The 20,319-nt window shown below is 45.5% G+C and overlaps 1 protein-coding gene across 1 annotated transcript in view; it reads left to right on the top strand.

Annotated features, from left to right (window-relative positions):
- Positions 1–20,319, top strand: part of LOC126108212 (probable cytochrome P450 49a1) — a 145,801-nt gene that overhangs the window by 76,053 nt on the left and 49,429 nt on the right. The window contains exons 6-7 of the mRNA XM_049913478.1: positions 2,803–3,004; positions 14,388–14,559. Of these exons, the coding sequence (XP_049769435.1) occupies positions 2,803–3,004; positions 14,388–14,559 (374 nt within the window). The remainder of the gene's footprint in view (positions 1–2,802; positions 3,005–14,387; positions 14,560–20,319) is intronic.

Raw genomic sequence — 20,319 nt, 5'->3', positions numbered from 1 at the left:
CCCAATCAAGACATCACCAACAATGCCTGCCAAAACGTTCACAGAAAATCTGTGTTGATGATGTGATTGCACAATTGCTTGCGGATTCTCGTCAACCCACACATGTTGATTGTGAAAATTCACAATTTGATCACGTTGGAATGAAGCCTCATCCGTAGAGAACATTTGCACTCAAATGAGGATTGACACATTGTTGGATGAACCATTCGCAGAAGTGTACCCGTGGAGACCAATCAGCTGATGATAGTACCTGCACACGCTGTACATGGTACGGAAACAACTGGTTCTGCCGTAGCACTCTCCATACAGTGACGTGGTCAACGTTACCTTGTACAGCAGCAACTTCACTGACGCCGACATTAGGGTTATCGTCAACTGCACGAAGAATTGCCTCGTCCATTGCAGGTGTCCTCGTCGTTCTCGGTCTTCCCCAGTCGCTAGTCATAGGCTGGAATGTTCCGTGCTCCCTAAGACGCCGATCAATTGCTTCGAACGTCTTCCTGTCGGGACACCTTCGTAATGGAAATCTGTCTCCATACAAACGTACCGCGCCACGGCTATTGCCCCGTGCTAATCCATACATCAAATGGGCATCTGCCAACTCCGCATTTGTAAACATTGCACTAACTGCAAAACCACGTTCGTGATGAACACTAACCTGATGATGCTACGTACTGATGTGCTTGATGCTAGTACTGTAGAGCAATGAGTCGCATGTCAACACAAGCACCGAAGTCAACATTACCTTCCTTCAATTGGGCCAACTGACGGTGAATCGAGGAAGTAGAGTACATACTGACGAAACTAAAATGAGCTCTAACATGGAAATTAAGCGTTTCCGGACACATGTCCACATAACATCTTTTCTTTATTTGTGAGTGAGGAATGTTTCCTGGAAGTTTAGCCGTACCTTTTTGTAACACCCTGTATACAGATGGCGGTAATATCGCGTACACAAGGAATAAAAGAGTAGTGCATTGTTGGAGCTGTTATTTGTATTCAGGTGATTCATGCGAAAATGTTTTCGACGTGATTATGACCGCGCGATGGGAATTAACAGACTTTGAACGCGGAATGGTGGTTGGGGCTAGACGCATGGGACATCCCATTTCGGAAATCATTGAGTAATTCATTATTCCGAGATCTACAGTGTCAAGAGTTTGCCTAGAATACAAGATTACAGACAACGCAGAAACCGACGGTCTTCACTTGACTATCAAGAGCAGCGGCTTTTAGTGGCGTTGTCAGTGCTAACGGACAAAGCAACACTGGTTGAAATAACCGCAGAAATCAATGTGTAATGTATGACAAACGTATCCGTTTGGACAGTGTGGCGAATTTTGTCGTTAAAGGGATATGGCACAGAGATCTGACGCGAGTGCCTTTGATAACAGCACGAAATCACCTGCAGCGCCTTTCCTGGGCTAGTGACGTAATCGACGACTCTAGACGACTGGAGAACCGTGACCTGGCCAGATAAGTCTAGATTTCACTTGGTAAGATCTGATACTATGGTTCGAGTGTGGCGTAGACCAAACAGAGCCATGGACCAGAGTTGTTAACAAGACAATGTGCAAGCTGTGGCGGCTTCATAATAGTGTGAGTGGTCAGAATGAGATTTTCACTCTGCAGCGGAGTTTGCGCTGATATGAAACTTCCTGGCAGATTAAAACTGTGTGCCGGACCGAGACTCGAGCTCGGGACCTTTGCCTTTCGCGGGCAAGTACTCTACCAGCTGAGTAACCCAAGCACGACTCACGCCCCATCCTCACAGCTTTACTTCTGCCAGTATCTCGTCTCCTACCTTCCAAACTTGTCTCCGCAATATCCTTTCTTTGAGGAGTGCTAGTTCTGCATGGTTCGCAGGAGAGCTTCTGTAAAGTTTGGAAGGTAGGAGACGAGGTGCTGGTTGGTTGGTTGGTTTTGGGAACGAGACCAGACAGCGTGGTCATCGGTGTCATCGGATTAGGGAAGGATTCGGAAGGAAGTCGGCCGTGCCCTTTCAGAGGAACCATCCCGGCATTTGCCTGGAGTGATTTAGGGAAATCACGGAAAACCTAATTCAGGATGGCCGGACGCGGGATTGAACCGTCGTCCTTCCGAATGCGAGTCCAGTGTCTAACCACTGCGCCACCTCGCTCGGTCGAGGTGCTGGGAGAAGTAAAGCTTTGAGGACGGGGCATGAATCGTGCTTGGGTAGTTCAGTTGTTAGGGAACTTGCCTGCGGAAGGCAAAGGTCCCGAGTTCGAGTCTCGGTCCGGCACACAGTTTTAATCTGCCAGGAACTTTCAGTGTGAGTAGTGTTTACATGAAATGGTCTGAATCCTCTGGTTCAACTGAACCGATCCGACTGCTTGGAAACCATTTGCAGCCATTCATAGGCTTCATGTTCCCGAATAACCATATAATTTTTGTGGATGACAATGCGCCATGTCACCGGGTCAAGGTTGTTCTCGATCGGTTTGAAGAATTTTCTGAACAGTTCGGGAGAACGATTTGGCCACCCAGGTCGTCCACCGTGAATCACATCGAATATTTATGGGACATATTCGGGAGGTCAATTCGTGCACAAAATTCTGCACCGGCAGCACTTTCGCAGTTATTGATGGTTGTAGGGGCAACATGGTTCAATATTTCTGCAGGGAACTTCCAATGACTTGTTGAGTCCATGCCACGCCGAGTTGCTGCATTATGTCGTGCAAAAGGTGGTCCTGCACTATATTAGGGGGTATCCCATGACTTTTGTCACATCAGTGTACAATGAAGTGTGGCTGAGTAAAACGGTGAAGTGTGTGCGCGCAGCGGTGGCGCGCGTGGCGCTGGACCGCCGATTGGGCTGCCTGTCTGCGGACGCGGCAAGCCGCGAGGAGCCGCGCGCCATCCTGAGCGCTATCAAGGACTTCTTCCCACTGGTGGCGCACGTCGAGCTGCGGCTGCCGCTCTGGAGGCTCGTCGCCACGCCCGCCTTCAACCGCTACATCGCCGCGCTCGACACCTTCACACGGTCAGTACCGCGCGTCCGTGTAACACCTTAATGATCATTTATTACTCAACTGAAGTACACTACTGGCCATTAAAATTGCTACACTAATAAGAAATGCAGATGATGAACGGGTATTCATTGGGCAATTATATTATACTAGAACTGACATGTGATTACATTTTCACGCAATTTGGGTGCATAGATCCTGAGAAATCAGTACCCATAACAACCACCTCTGGCCGTAATAATGGCCTAGATACGCCTGGGCATTGAGTCACAGCTGCCCATGCAGCTTCAACATGATACCACAGTTCATCAAGAGTAGTGACTGGCGTGTTGTGACGAGCCAGTTGCTCGCCCGCCCTTGACCAGACGTTTTCAGTTGGTGAGAGATCTAGAGCATGTGCTGGCCAGGGCAGCAGTCGAACATTTTCTGCATCCAGAAAGGCCCGTACAGGACCTTCGACATGCGGCCGTGCATTATCCTGCTGAAATGTAGAGCTTCGCAGGGTTCGTAACACAACTGTTCAAAGTGCCGCCAATGCAAACAAGAGGTGACCGAGACGTGTAACCAATGGCACCCCATACCATCACGCCGGGTGATACGCCAGTATGGGCGATGACGAATACACGCTTCCAACGTGCGTTCACCGCGATGTCACGAAACACGGATGCGGCCATCATGATGCTGTAAACAGAACATGGATTCATCAGAAAAAATGACGTTTTGCCATTCGTGCACCCAGGTTCGTCGTTGTGTACACCATCGCAGGCGCTCCTGTCTGTGATGCAACGTCAAGGGTAACCGCAGCCACGGTCTCCGAGCTGATAGTCCATGCTGCTGCAAACGTCGTCGAACTGTTCGTGCAGATGATTGTTGTCTTGCAAACGTCCCCATCTGTTGACTCAGGGATCGAGACATGGCTGCACGATCCGTTACAGCCATGCGGATAAGATGCCTGTCATCTCGACTGCTAGTGATACGAGGCCGTTGGGATCCAGCACGGCGTTCCGTATTACCCTCCTGAACCCACCGACTCCATATTCTGCTAGCAGTCATTGGATCTCGACCAACACGAGCAGCGATATCGCGATACGATAAACCGCAATCGCGATAGGCTACAATCCGACCTTTATCAAAGTCGGAAACGTTATGGTACGCATTTCTCCTCCTTACACGAGGCATCACAACAACGTTTCACCAGGCAACGTTGGTCGACTGCTGTTTGTGTATGACAAATGGGGTAGAAACTTTCCTCATGTCAGCACGTTGTAGGTATCGCCACCGGCGCCAATCTTGTGTGAATGCTCTGAAAAGCTAATCATTTGCATATCACAGCATGTTCTTCCTGTCGGTTTAATTTCGCGTCTGTAGCATGTCATCTTCGTGGTGTAGCAATTTTAATGGCCAATAGTGTATAACCACGTAACAAAGTGTTGTGGTGTTGCACAATAGTTAGCGTATAACCTGCCCTTTAGAAGATTGTAGGTTTGAAACTCGTGTTCGAAATTTTTCATTTTTAACTCTAATCAAAAGAGTTTGATTATTATTTTTAGGCAATTAATAGGTTTAAACGTAATCTTTGGCGTGCCATTTTCATCATCATACTGACTTTTTTATCTGCTCTCATTTCTCTTGCTGTCACCCTTGTACGTTTGTAATTTGCCTAGGGCGCGAATATTCTGCAACCAAGTGCCAACAAGTACTGCCCATCGGTTGGTAACGCGCAGCTTGTACAGCCAGTGTGTGGATGGTTTCAGGTAACTTGATAGCGACAAATAACAGTTTGCTCTTAGCGCTGAAACTGAATTTTTTCTGTCTGTAGTTTGCTCGTAGAGGTTAACTTTAATCGCCGTGAACAAAGCGATCCTGATTTTAGTTCTGTCGCATATTGTAGACCACCGTTTTCTCGGATGCATTGCACATCATCACGAGGTTGTAGTTAGCTTGGAACAGGAGTTTAAATTCAGTGCTACAAAATGTGTCGTCTGACGCAGTTCAATCATTGCTCAGCTGTCGACTGAGCACCTCGCATTTCCGACGTAACTCGCTACGGTCACTTCCAGTGTTGCTCCGCGTTGCACATGAACAGCATTTATAAAGTGACTCGCCGTGTTTGTGTGTTGAGCGGTAACCAGCAGCCGATGTGTCAACTATGAAGTAATTTTAATCGGACTATAGTTCGCCTGGTGCGAATTATTATAAATTCACAAACTTTCGAAGTGTTCGCTATCGTCACGCGTGAATATCACAGGACTGTTCGACCTCCTCGGCTCTCATACATATGTGTTACTTCTCCTATTTGTCAAAATCCGAATACGTCCAGCTGACTGTTTTTTTTCAGGTCAAATGTTTTGTTCAGTAATAGTGATTTTGTTATTGCAATGCGCTGTTTTGCGCTGTTTTGCGCCGTTTTGTTGCTAATAAATAAAAAACCAAGCTAAATACATTTATACATCAATATTTTGGACTTACTTTATAATGATTCCGCTTTCAATGTTCTGTTAATAATTCTGGTAACAATTCAGGTTTTTACGCTCAGAACGCACATTCTAGCCAGTAATTTAAACTATGTGACGCTTATAAGAGACCTATTACGATATTATGATAGCGTTCGATGAGCCCTATTTGTACCCACTATGCGAAAATCGCTTGTTATATTGATTTCAAATCTCATCTCTGTTACAAATCCTTTGGTATTAAATAACTTAAGAATTACTTTTCCGATCGAGGGCGCTTTTTTATCCATGTACTTGACTTATTTTTGGCTTTATAATTATGCAGCTGTCTTCTTTGTAAATAGTCGAGTTCAATTTTTATTGAATTAAGTCTAATGTAATATTTATGCTGGACACTCAGTTCACCAGTGGCGGTTTCCTTCATCACTTTTCTCGCCGAGGGTTTTAACCCATGGGTTTTTCCAGAATACACGTCAAACATAAGATTACCTGCTCGCTGTTCTGAGGACGTGTTATTTCTTGTACCCACAATGTCCACCAATCATGGAGGCTCAAAGGTGCCGCCATCTATTGATGACACGACGATACTCGTATGGCTCCTCCAAGCTCAGCTCCAGTATGGCCTCCACCTCTTATTTAGCTGTTAAAAGATACATTCCTGCCCAGCCACAGCCATTCTCCATCACAACAAGACGCTCTCTCATAGCTGTGTCCGCTTTTTACATTTTGCGGACATTCTTATAGGGATATACCCTCCCAATCTAATTCATAAAAGTGGCAAAGACACTGGTACTCCTGCTTATATCGTGCGGGCCACCGCAAGCAAGTAGACGTGCCTCGGTACGACGCATGGCCTCGACTATTGTCTGAAGTAGTATGACACCATTCATCCCACAAGGCTGTCCATAAATTCATAAGAGTATGAGAGAGTGAAGATCTACACTCCTGGAAATGGAAAAAAGAACACATTGACTCCGGTGTGTCAGACCCACCATACTTGCTCCGGACACTGCGAGAGGGCTGTACAAGCAATGATCACACGCACGGCACAGCGGACACACCAGGAACCGCGGTGTTGGCCGTCGAATGGCGCTAGCTGCGCAGCATTTGTGCACCGCCGCCGTCAGTGTCAGCCAGTTTGCCGTGGCATACGGAGCTCCATCGCAGTCTTTAACACTGGTAGCATGCCGCGACAGCGTGGACGTGAACCGTATGTGCAGTTGACGGACTTTGAGCGAGGGCGTATAGTGGGCATGCGGGAGGCCGGGTGGACGTACCGCCGAATTGCTCAACACGTGGGGCGTGAGGTCTCCACAGTACATCGATGTTGTCGCCAGTGGTCGGCGGAAGGTGCACGTGCCCGTCGACCTGGGACCGGACCGCAGCGACGCACGGATGCACGCCAAGACCGTAGGATCCTACGCAGTGCCGTAGGGGACCGCACCGCCACTTCCCAGCAAATTAGGGACACTGTTGCTCCTGGGGTATCGGCGAGGACCATTCGCAACCGTCTCCATGAAGCTGGGCTACGGTCCCGCACACCGTTAGGCCGTCTTCCGCTCACGCCCCAACATCGTGCAGCCCGCTTCCAGTGGTGTCGCGACAGGCGTGAATGGAGGGACGAATGGAGACTTGTCGTCTTCAGCGATGAGAGTCGCTTCTGCCTTGGTGCCAATGATGGTCGTATGCGTGTTTGGCGCCGTGCAGGTGAGCGCCACAATCAGGACTGCATACGACCGAGGCACACAGGACCAACACCCGGCATCATGGTGTGGGGAGCGATCTCCTACACTGGCCGTACACCACTGGTAATCGTCGAGGGGACACTGAATAGTGCACGGTACATCCAAACCGTCATCGAACCCATCGTTCTACCATTCCTAGACCGGCAAGGGAACTTGCTGTTGCAACAGGACAATGCACGTCCGCATGTATCCCGTGCCACCCAACGTGCTCTAGAAGGTGTAAGTCAACTACCCTGGCCAGCAAGATCTCCGGATCTGTCCCCCATTGAGCATGTTTGGGACTGGATGAAGCGTCGTCTCACGCGGTCTGCACGTCCAGCACGAACGCTGGTCCAACTGAGGCGCCAGGTGGAAATGGCATGGCAAGCCGTTCCATAGGACTACATCCAGCATTTCTACGATCGTCTCCATGGGAGAATAGCAGCCTGCATTGCTGCGAAAGGTGGATATACACTGTACTAGTGCCGACATTGTGCATGCTCTGTTGCCTGTGTCTATGTGCCTGTGGTTCTGTCAGTGTGATCATGTGATGTATCTGACCCCAGGAATGTGTCAATAAAGTTTCCCCTTCCTTATTTCAATTTCCAGGAGTGTATTCTGAACGGCACGCTCCAAGGCATCCCAGATATGCTCAATAATATTCATGTCTGGGGAGTTTGGTGACCAGCGGAAGTGTTTAAACGCAGAAGAGTGTTATTGGCGCCATTCTGCAGCAATTTTGGACGATGAGGTGTCGAATTATCCTGTTGGAATTTTCCAAGTCCGTCGGAATGCGCAATGGACATGAATCGATGTAGGTGAACAGACAGGGTGCTTACGTACGTGTCACCTGTCAGAACCGTATCTAGACGTATCAGGGGTCCCAATCACTCCAACTGCACACGCCCCACACCATTACAGAGCCTCCACCAGCTTGTACAATCCCCTGCTGACATGGAGGGTCCGTGGATTCATGAGGTTGTCTCCATACCCGTACACGTCCATACGCTCGATACAATTTGAAACGAGACTCGTCCTACCGGGCAACATGTTTCCAGTGATCAATAGTCCAATGTCGGTGCTGACGGGCCCAGGCGAGGCGTAAAGCTTTGTGCCGTGCAGTCATCAAGGATACACGAGTGGTCCTTCGGCTCCGAAAGCCACATCGATGATGTTTCGTTGATTGGTTCGCACGCTGATACTTGTTGATGGCCCTGCGCTGAAATCTACGGCAATTTACGGAAGGGTTGCACTTCTGTTACGTTGAACGATTCTCTTCAGTCGTTGTTGGTCGTGTTCTTGCAGTGTTCTTCCGGCCACAGGAAGTCTGAGACCTGATGTTTTACCGGGTTCTTGATATTCACGGTACACTCGTGAATGGTCATACGGGAAAATCCACACTTCATCGCTACCTCGGAGATGAAGTGTCCCATCGCTCGTGCGCCGACTATTACACAACCTTCAAACTTCGTTAAATCTTGATAACCTGCCATTGTAGCAGCAGTAACCGATCTAACAACTGCGCCAGACACTTGTCTATAGGCGTTGCCTACCGCAGCGCAGTATTCTGTTCATATATTTCTGTATCTTGCATGAATATCAAGAGCTCAGATGGAAACCCAGTTCTAAGCAAATAAGGAAAAGCAGAAAGATGGAAGGAGTATATAGAGGGTCTATACAAGGGCGGTGTTCTTGAGGACAATATTATAGAAATGGAAGAGAATGTAGATGAAGATTAAATAGGAGATATGATACTGCGTGATGAGTTTGACAGAGCACTGAAAGACCTAAGTCGAAACAAGGCCCCGGGAGTAGACAACATTCCATTAGAACTACTGACAGCCTTGGAAGAGCCAGGCCTAAGAAAGCTCTACCATCTAGTGAGCAAGATGTATGAGACAGGCGAAATACCCTTAGACTTCAAGAGGAATATAATTAATTCCAATCCCAAAGAAAGCAGGTGTTGGCAGATGTGAAACTTACCGAACTATCAGTGTAATAAGCCACGGCTGCAAAATACTAACGCGAATTCTTCACAGACGAATGGAAAAACTGGTAGAAGCCGACCTCTGGGAAGATCAGTTTGGATTCCATAGAAATGTTGGAACACGTGAGGCAATACTGACCCTACGACTTATCTTAGAAAATAGATTAAGGAAAGGCAAACCTACGTTTCTAGCATTTGTAGACTTAGAGAAAGCTTTTGACAATGTTGACTGGAATACTCTCTTTCAAATTCTGAAGGTGTCCGGGGTAAAATACAGGGAGCGAAAGGGTATATACAATTTGTACGGAAACCAGATGGCATAAGAGTCGAGGGGCGGGAAAGGGAAGCAGTGGTTGGGAAGGGAGTGAGACAGAGTTGTAGCCGCTCCCCGATGTTATTCAATCTGTATATTGAGCAAGCAGTAAAGGAAACAAAAGAAAAATTCGGAGTAGGAATTAAAAGCCATGGAGAAGAAATAAAAACTTTGAGGTTCGCCTGGAAGAGCAGCTGAACGGAATGGACAGTGTCTTGAAAGGAGGATATAAGTTGAACATCGACAAAGGCAAAACGAGGATAATGGAATGTAGTCGAATAAAATTGGGTGATGCTGCGGGAATTAGATTAGGAAATGAGACGCTTAAAGCAGTAAACAAGTTTTGCTAATTGGGGAGCAAAATAACTGATGATGGTCGAAGTAGAGAGGATATAAAATGTAGACTAGCAATGGCAAGGAAAAACGTTTCTCAAGAAGAGAAATTTGTTAACGTCGAGTATAGATTTAAGTGTCAGGAAGTCGTATTTGTATGGAGTGTAGCCATGTATGGAAGTGAAACGTGAACGATAAATATTTTAGACAAGAAGAGAATAGCAGCTTTCGAAATGTGGTGCTACAGAAGAATGCTGAAAATTAGATGGCTAGATCACATAACTAATGAGGGAGGAGGTATTGAATAGAAGAGAAGAGAAATTTGTGGCACAACTTGACTAGAAGAAGGGATCGGTTGGTAACGCATATTCTGAGGCGTCAAGGGATCACCAATTTAGTATTGGAGGGCAGCGTGGAGGGTAAAAACCGTAGAGGGAGACCAAGAGATGAATGCACTAAACAGATTCAGAAGGATGTAAGTTGCAGTAGGTACTGGGAGATGAAGAACCTTGCACAGGATAGAGTAGCATGGAGAACTGTATCAAACCAGTCTCTGAACTGAAGACCATAACAACATCTGAATACGCATGCCTATACCACTTTCTTTGGCGCTTCATTGTAGTTTCTGCGTTAAAAAGTTCATACCGACTATACAGCGAATTTACGTGTATTGCTGCCTGTAGGAATGACCAAGACATGGAATAATCAAAAAATAGTGCCGTAGGGGTCGCCCACTCTTGGGCTGGAAACCCTTACTGCTTTGTCAGGATGGAGGCCGAGGAACGTGTTTGACATCGTCACAGGCAATAAAACAAAATCAAATGTTATTTCTTTTATTCCCCAGAATACATCCTGTCGCCGCGCCTTCCGCGGTGCCTGGTGGCTACATAAGCCGGATGGAATCTTCCGAATCCATAGGCAGACTCAGGCCTGCCTAAGATTGCTGCATCAGCTCTGGGCGCAGTCGGGTGACGGGTTGCATGCCGGTTCGTTCGGAAGGTGCTTCTCCTCTGGCGGTCTGCTATGGAGGTCGGATAAGTCACTGATAGCGGTGCGTGTGTGTTTAGTATACATGCCGTCCTGGGAGTGTTCTGCCCTTCTCACGTCACTGCCCACGTTGTCCCACCAGATGGACCGTGATGTCAAATGCTGTGATGTCATGTTAAATGCTCATCCTGGTCCACCTGTCTCATAGGCCGTAGGTCCTGAATGATGCTTAAGTTTCAGAGCAGTTGGTGCCCTGAACTGGAATGGTGTTGGTAGACTCGTGGACAACCCATCAGTGGCGGCTACTGTACCGGATGCTGATTCATTGTCATCTTTTTCTACGGATCGTTGTTGCTCAGAGGCAGGAAGAGTATGACCAATATTGGAACAATCTCACACAAGATGTTACAATATAATATTCTGAGAATCGATTGCGAACGACATGAATGTCACCAACTTCTCTGATCGAATGCTGTAGGCTAGCGGTGTGGAGAATTTATGGTGTCGAGGAGTGGTTTTACTGTACGATGTAATTTATAGTGACTGAATCGGTCTCACTCATCATGAGCGGTCTTCAGCTCTGCTATCAATTTGTTTCAGTGTCATAGCTGCTTCATGAAAACCTTGACAGCTATTTCTGCGTCCTATCTAGTGCTTCTTACGTAATGTTACGAGCATAACGGAGGTAGGTTGATGTGCAATTGTCGTACATTTTTCTGCTATGGACTGACACACATAAGTATTGTTGCCACATTCTTGGTGACTGACTAACCGTGTCGAAATGTTTACTCCTAGTGGCTGGCTCGTGTTGATAAGTCCGTGTGCCCGAACAATCCCGGGCTGTAGCGACTAAGAAAAATTTTGTCTTCCCTGTTCCCTTACGACCTTGATGCGTAACAGTACACTCCCCTCAGTAGATAATATTGTCGTTCCATTACTGGAGTTCTAGCTTCTCGAAAATATTTCCATCTGTATATTTGAAGTAAACGTTTTATTAACTATTCAGTTTCTCAACAGTCAGCTTCAAGAGCTTGTGTTATTCACTTCCCTGGTTGTTGTGCTGGCAAATCGTACTTGAATTTAACTCTCTGTCTCCAACCGGCGATGATTAAAAATGGTGGCCCTGAAGCAATGATGCTATTCGAATTAAGGTTGTTTTTCAGATATTAGACACGTGTCCCTCTATACAGTGAGTCCCAGGAGGAATGGTCAGTGTTCCGGGATATGACAGAAACGATCATTTGAAGCAAAAAACTTCACCTATGGACATATGCCCTATTCCGAATCGTTTTCGTGATAGAACTCGTTTAAAGTACACGATTATTTATTTTCTGTATTATTCAATCCGATGTCATGTCTACATATGTACAACAGTTACTAAACATTACATCATGCGTTTTACAAAGTATCAATTGAAAAATACGTATTTTAACACATTCACCTAATAGTATCGTACACGTCACATTATAACTGTTATACAGTTCACAACAAATGTGCGAATGTCTCACAGTCAACTTATTAGTGCACTCCTGGAAGAACAAGCTGTGTTGCTTGTATGAGTACCTCTACACATTCCCTAATAAGGGTAGCAGCGGCCATTATGCGACCAAGCTGTACATCTCGCGTTTTCATCTTTCTTTTGTACACCTCAGACTTCATCCAACCCCACAAACATAAACCTAGAGCCGTAAGGTCTGGCGATCTTGGTGGCCATTTAATCGTACTTCCACAACCAATCCATCGAATAGGGTAAGTGCGGTTGAGATGTTCCCTCATATGCGTGGTAAAATGTGGAATGTATCCATCATGCTGGAAGAACATTGCTGTCCGCGTGGACAAAGGAACGTTCTCAAGGTGTTCAAGAAATTAATTTCCAAAACCGTGCAAGTAATTCTGCATCTTGATTCGCTCTTCTAAAATAACTGAACACTCGTATCTGCATTTTGCTATTCATACCCTTTAAATGTGTTGTATCTCGGAAGACATTTGGAATAGGGCATACGACTATACGAAGTTTTTTGCTTCAAATGAGCGTTCCGGTGTATCTTTGAATATTGACCTCTTGGGACACTCTGTGTACGACCATATGAATGAATCTGCGTTGTTCATCAATTTCATGGTGATGCTAAATGCACATGGACGTTATCTTCATGTGTAGCGATCAAAGCTACGAATGCTGATCCAGTTTCAATGTTTGGAAGCGATGCGCCATATGGCTGAATCATCTCCGTGGTATCCCCAAATGACACTGCTGGTCTTGCGTCGCTCTCTGCTGGTGACACGCCCTCTGACGTTCGGCTCAGGCAACGTTCTCCAGTTACATGGGAAGTTATGCCTTGGATGATGCAACACTCACTCGACTGGATGATCAGCTGTACGTCTGTAATGGATTTATTGATACACTGACCAGCAAAGACATTATGACCACGTCCTTGGTAGACTACCTTTGGAACGTGACAGGTCTTTGGTGTGTCTGTGGACGTGTTTGGCGCAAGATGTCTACGCACAGGTCACGCAGTTCCTGTGATTTACGGGCTGGTGGTTTGTGGGCACGGAGCTGACATCCGATAGCGTCCCAGATCATGTCAGTTGGATGACGAATACAACGACTTGAGCTGACTTTCATGCTCCCCAAATCTCTGTAACATGAGGGACGTCGAGAACTATCCTGATGGAAGATGCCATTGTCCTCGGATAAGACCTCAAGCATGAAGGGACGCTGGTGGTCCAGAACAATATTAACGCAAACCACAATTGTTAAGGCGCCTTTCATTAGCAGCACAGGTCTCATGGAAGCCCAGGTGAATTTTCCCCATATATAATACTGTCACCACCAGCCTCCATCCGTGACGATGTGCGTGATTTCGAGCAGCCATTCACCTTGATGATGGCATGTCTGGATACGACCATCGACTTGTCGTAGCAAGGAACGCGATTCGGTACGAGTTGACACGTTTCGTAGAACCGCGGTGCAAACTCGACAATACCACTTCAACTGTAGCTGACGATGTTATTGGTTCGACATGGGAACGTGTACGGTTCGTTCGCTGCAAAACCTTATGTTTAATAATGTGCCCAAAACAGTGCGCTCAGAAACACTTGAGCTTGCACATCTATCGTCACATCTGCCACAGATCGCCATCTATCCTGGTTTACAAAGTAGACAAGCCTCCGACCTCCACATTCTCTGGTCAGTCGTGGACGTCCATCACCTCGTCACCTGCTGGTGGTTTCACCGTCCTTCAAACATTTTTCATTCATGCTCACGGCAGTAGCGCGCGAACGACTGACCAGTTTCGCTGTTTCCGTGACGTTCTTTCCGAGGGCCGTAGCAGTTGACACTTTATCGTAGTCGCTCATGTCAGTGGATCTCCCCATTAGCATCCCATATCGTCCCAAGAATGATTACCATTCGTCTCCGTTCCACTTTTATCGTTACCTATGCGCGTCAAGCGACGGCAGTGTTACCAAGTGCATTCATTCTCGTGACAGGCAGTGATCATAAAATTTTGGCTCATCTGTGTATCAGCAGCAGTCATATTGTGTGTGTGTGTCTGTGTCTGTTACGTCATTTTATAACTTGTTCCCTTTACATTTCAGTGTGTGCCTGAAATATATAAACGAGGCTATAGAGAGGATAAGGGACACGCCTGGCAGTGAAGACAGGGCCGATGGGGAGAAGTCCATTATCGAGAAAATACTGGAGAAGACGTCAGATCCGAAAGTGGCTGCCATCCTGGCGCTGGATATGCTTCTCGTCGGCGTCGATACTGTGAGTATTAAGTACATTCCTATACTGATACATAATTCTTTTCGATCTAGATTACAAATTAGATGAAATGAAGATCTGTTTTCGTTTTTGACCCAATATGTCCCTCAGCGTCGAATTTTTCAGCAACTGGACATATTTATGAAGCAAGAAACAACCATTATTTAACCACACAATGTATCACGCAGAGTGTGAATGATCACACGAACAACTGTTTCAAACTTAACAGTGTTTCCAAAAATGAAGAAAAAGAAGAGAAAATGTATTCTGTACAGTTTCCAGAGCAACGATACCAGGTATGAAAGTATGAAATCGGAATTTCCCTATAGATTGTGCTAGCCGTCACTGTAGGGCCCGTAAGACGACGTTTGCAGCGCCATCTGCTTCCTATAACGGCTGACGACGAATGTCGACACACAGTAACAACCCAAGTTCCATACATCGGTATCTCTTTCAAACCCGTAAACATGTCGAGTTTTGTGTCTACGAACTATCATTTGCGGACAGCATTGCTTTTTCTCTTATCATTTGAAGAAAATTGCTGCAGAATCGCGTCGAATGCTTGTCGAAAGTGGTGATTTTGAAGTGAGAAGCGACGAGCGCAGGAAACCACCGAAAATGTTTGAAGACAACGAATTGCAGGCCTTATTGGATGGACATGATACTCAAGCTCAACAGGAACTCGCAGAACAATTGAATGTGACGCAGAAAGCCATTTCTCTTCGGTTGAAAGCTATGAGAAAGGCGCAGAAAGTGGGAAAATGGGTTCTGCAAAGATTGAATGAAAGACAGCAAGCAATTCGAAATGCTGTGAATGCTGCTCGTCAGATACAAAGTAAATTCGTTTCTCCATCGAATAGTGACAGTTGATAAAAAATGGGTATATTTTGAGAATCCTAAGCGTCGTAGCTCATGGGTGAATCCAGCAAACCATCGACATCCACTGCAAGACCAAATCGCTCTGGAAAGAAGACAATGCTCTGTGTTTGGTGACATCAGAAGCCTGTCATCTATTATGAGCTGCTAAATCCTGGTGAAACCGTTATCACTGATCCCTACCAACAGGATATGACCTATTTAAATCGAGCATTACGTGAAAAACGACCGGAATATGGAAAAAGGCAACACAGTCATATTGCTCCGTGATAACGCCCCATCACACACAGCAAAGCGCGTCGGGGAAACGATCGAGGCGTTCAATTGGGAAATACTGGGGCATGGGGCTTATTCTCCAGACTTGGCTCCGTCAGATTATCATCTGTTTACTTCGCTGGGACAAGCTGTCGCTGAACAACGACTCAATTCGTATGAAAATATACGAAAATGGCTCGCTGACTACTTCGCTTCAAAAGAAGAACTATTTTTTTTTCTTTTTGGCGTGGGATTCATTGCCCGCCGGACAGGTGAGAGAAATGTGTAAATAGCAATGGAGATAATTTTGAACAAAATATTGTCTATCAGTATCAAACAACAGACGTGTTATTATTGCAACCAAATTACGGTTTCGTACTTCCATACCTTGTAAGTTCTTTATATTAACGAATTGCATAAGCGAGACATTTTACATGCAGTCACGCTATTTTAATTCGGCTCTGAAATTCATTGCTACAAATTATTCTTACAGAGAGATATTCATTCTGTGTTAATTTACACAATCGTTAGTTGCGGTCCTGAAAAGAATTTTTCATAATTTATTTTAAGACCCATGATGTGGAAAAAATATCAAATGAACGCCCTTCGAAAACCAGGTAGAAACCTCTCTGTATCTAAAACACAGAGACTTGTATCGTAGCTACCTCATTCGTACGAAAATATGATATTGGAAATAATTTTTGGTAGGAAGGACGCAGCAAGTTATCTTGGATTGAGAGTCATCGACAGAAGTAGAAGTAACTTTGGATGTACCACAGGGAAGTGTGTTGCGACCCTTGCTGTTCATGTTGTATATTAATGACCTTGCGGACAATATTAATAGTAAGCTCAGATTTTTTGCAGATGATGCAGTTATCTATAACGAAGTACTGTCTGAAAGAAGCTGCATAAATATGTGTGGGACTCGTATCAAATAGGACGGACAAGGGATATTGATTTATAAGGAGAAGGGCAGCACGAGTAGTCATAGGTTTGTTTGATCCGTCGGAGAGTATCACAGAGATACCGAAGAACTGAACTGGCAGACTCTTGAAGATAGACCTAAACTATCCCGAGAAGGCCTACTTTAAAAATTTCCAGAAGCGGTTTTAAATGACTCTGGGAATATGCTATTACCCGATGCGTATCGCTGCTGTAGGGATCAAGAGGACAAGATAAGATTAATTACAGCACGCACAAAGGCGTTTAAACAATCATTCTGCCCGCAAGCCATATGTGAAAGGAACGGGGAAAAGCCCTAAAATGTAGTATACTGGGACATACCCTCTGCCATGCACTTTACAGTGGTTTACAGGGTATAGATATAGATGTTGATGTAGAAATGTTTCGGCTACAAGTGTCTGCAAAGGAAAGTGGAAGGTCTTCGTATTTCGGAAACGGTAGATTATAAAGTTGGAACGATCTGTACTTCGCAGGTACTCAGTCTATCCGAGCATATAAGGGTACATCCGAGGGACTGAAAATCACATCACGGCGACCTACGACAAAGAGCACAGCAGTGGTTGTTGTTCAGGCCTTGCAACGTCGTTAAGAAGTCGTTGTTTCACGAGTATCACAGATACTCCCTTGAAGAATAGTCAGTCCTTGTCGAATAGCATATCGACATCAAAGAAATGAACACTCTCAATGTGAAATCCTTATGTCTAAGCCATTCTACATCCACACGAACGGCCAGCCAGGACCACCGCTCATCAGAAACGAATTGGTATCAGCCGTTCAGCTTGAGAAATTTTTAGACCATTTGAAATACTACTTGCTGAGGAACATAATGATACAGCATCTTATTACTAGAAGAACTGATTACTGTAGAATCTTCCGAAGGCGCAGGTGTATATATTCCAAATTAGAAGACAAGAGACGACTGATCATGTGCCTATGGTGTACACGAATGGGCCATTGAACACTTCTTTACCTTTACTCGTATAATGAGTCGTCCTCTAACACACAAAACTGCGGTGTTAATATCGAACAGGAGATCTCAGCCCGAAAGAACATTCTGCGAAAAATCATTCCTACGAAGTGGGGAGCTCGTTCAGCTTGGTTAGGAACCTCACTTATTGCTCCCACTTTGCAACAGACAGTGCAAACATTCTCTAGTTCAACTCGGTAAATATCCTGATGGATACAGCTCTAATTAAAACTTATAGGGTGGTTACGAGAACAACACGAACTGAAAAACTTTTTTCCTGGTGGGTGTCGCACCACCATATATACAATATAAGGTGGCGGCAAGATACGAGATGAGTCATCCATTGCTTGAATATCGAACTTTTCCTACGAGATTCTGGTCCAGAAGAAACAGCCCAGAACAGTGCATCGAAGCCTGTGGGAACAAAGTCGAGGCATCGTGCGCAGTGAATGCTCATCTCCTGAATATCCATTTCGCGGATGTCGCCTGCAATGGATAGGCTAAAAAGTACTGTACCGCTTGAGAAACTGTTAATAAGTAGAAGCACAGTCCCACGAAATAATAGTATTGACTGCAAGACAATGCAACGCTGCATACAATCTGACGTCCTCTTCTGGAAAAAAAAAATGCAAGATTTTCAAGGATTGTGTTGAGTGGCACCAGTGCAGACTGAGGGGTTGTAGTGAATCATTTGACACAATCATCACGGCCATCGGCGATCAGGTAACGCTCAGAAGGCCTGTCTGTGCACTCTCTATTTTGGCTCTGCAGGTAGCACCCGTGCTGAGTTTAGAGGTGAACAATGTGTGGAACATTCATCTAGGCTACAACTCTGCCCGTTACAACAAGTACGTACTCACGTTGAACAACTTCAGCCATTTGAACGGGGTCGCATTGTGGGCTTGCAGGAAGCTGGACGGGTGTATCAGTGCATTAGTGCACATGTGGGCGCAATATATCGATGGTGTTTCGCTGATTTTAACAATGGTGTGGAGCATCCCTACGCCTGTAAGACCAGATTGTGGACGTCCGCATAGTACAGACGCACGTCAACATAGACGCATTGTGCTACCAGCGGCGTCTGACCGAACATCATCCAGGGAAGAAATCCAGATACAAGTTACACCTGCTGAGTCATCAGGGACGTTGTGAACCGTCCGCTTGCAGCAGGGCTGAGATAACGTGTGCGTCTGGCCAGGTTCCCGCTGACACCACGACACCGCCAAGTATGGTTAATCTGGTGATATGAAAGAGATGATCGGAGAGTGAAATGGCACTCTGTTATCTTCAGTATCTGTATGCGAGTGATGGACATACACTTGTACGGCATAGACCTGGTGAGATGCCTATTCCAGAGTGCACGCAGCCACCACACACAGCTCCCCTCCCAGGCACCATGGTTTGGGGGGCCATTAGTTACAACTCGCGCTCACATTTGGTGTTCCTGCAGGGAAAAGTATTTGGCGAGGAAGGGAGCACCAATGACCTCACAACCAGCAGCGCGGCTATACAATGGCTACACGGCAGTCATTCACCACTTGACAATGGCCGAGGAGAGCTTGCTCGACAGATCATTGAATTTTAACCACCTGACACCACTGGAAGCACGAGAAGATTTTACTCGTTTTTGGTATGTCTTACCACCTCTGGCTGTGCATGACATCTTGTACACTGTACCAGGTGTATAAACCGTCAGTTTCAGTTTGTCATGACATCGCTACTATTGTCACTTGTGAGTGGAAAAAAAGTGCTTCGTTTGTACAGTGGGAATTACGCTTAGCAACATAAAACAGCTCACAAAGGAGGCTTGGGAGATCTACATATCACTATAGTTTTTGAAATATTTTTAGGATACGGGGATTCGGGAGTAGCGACTGAGTGAGCACAAACACAGCTGAAAAAAAATTGGAAATTTGTGGTAAGGTCTTATGGGACGAAACTGCTGAGGTCATCGGTCCCTAAGCTTACACGCTATTTAATCTAACTTAAACTAACTTACGCTAAGGACGACACACACACACCCATGCCCGAGGGACAGCTGAAAAATTTCACAAATCGTTTAAATATAAACGATTTAATAAGGAACTCGTTAGTAAACTGAGTACATCTGATTATTCCGTTAAGCTCTGATAAAATGGGTATTACACTGTTAAGCTCCGCTAATTAATTTGAACATAATTAACATCAAGGTAGTTTAAATGTGTCAATAACCTAACTTCAGCAAAATTATTCTAATTAAGGGCGCGGATGAGCAATTAGTAAACTTAACAACTTACGGAATTCGAACAATAAGACGTAGATCATAACGCACAGTTTCTTTACTATATTAAAAGGCAGGCCAGACCTCATCCTGAAACGCTTCGTTCAGAATCTGTGATGAACATTTACATTCTATGAATGCGTCGTGTCTGTTCTTGTGGACGAAATATACAGTTGTAATTCTGCATAAAGTCCCGATTCAGATGATATCACAAGTTACTTCCCTTTCCTTTCCTTATCCATCTTCAGTTTATATAATATTTACATTCGGTACATGTACCGACAGGCCAAACCATCGGATACAGATTTTAGAGGTCTAAAACAGAGAAAAAACACAATATTACTACACATACTATAATATCTTAATATAATTATATATAATTAAAAAAAAGGTATCAGTGTAGCAACTTTCCCACAATTTAACACTGTAAACGGATTTACGA

This window comes from Schistocerca cancellata, chromosome 1 (assembly GCF_023864275.1).
Source record: "Schistocerca cancellata isolate TAMUIC-IGC-003103 chromosome 1, iqSchCanc2.1, whole genome shotgun sequence".
NCBI lineage: Eukaryota > Metazoa > Arthropoda > Insecta > Orthoptera > Acrididae > Schistocerca > Schistocerca cancellata.
The sequence above is the reverse complement of the archived record's forward strand: the minus strand, read 5'-3'. Positions and strand labels throughout refer to the sequence as shown.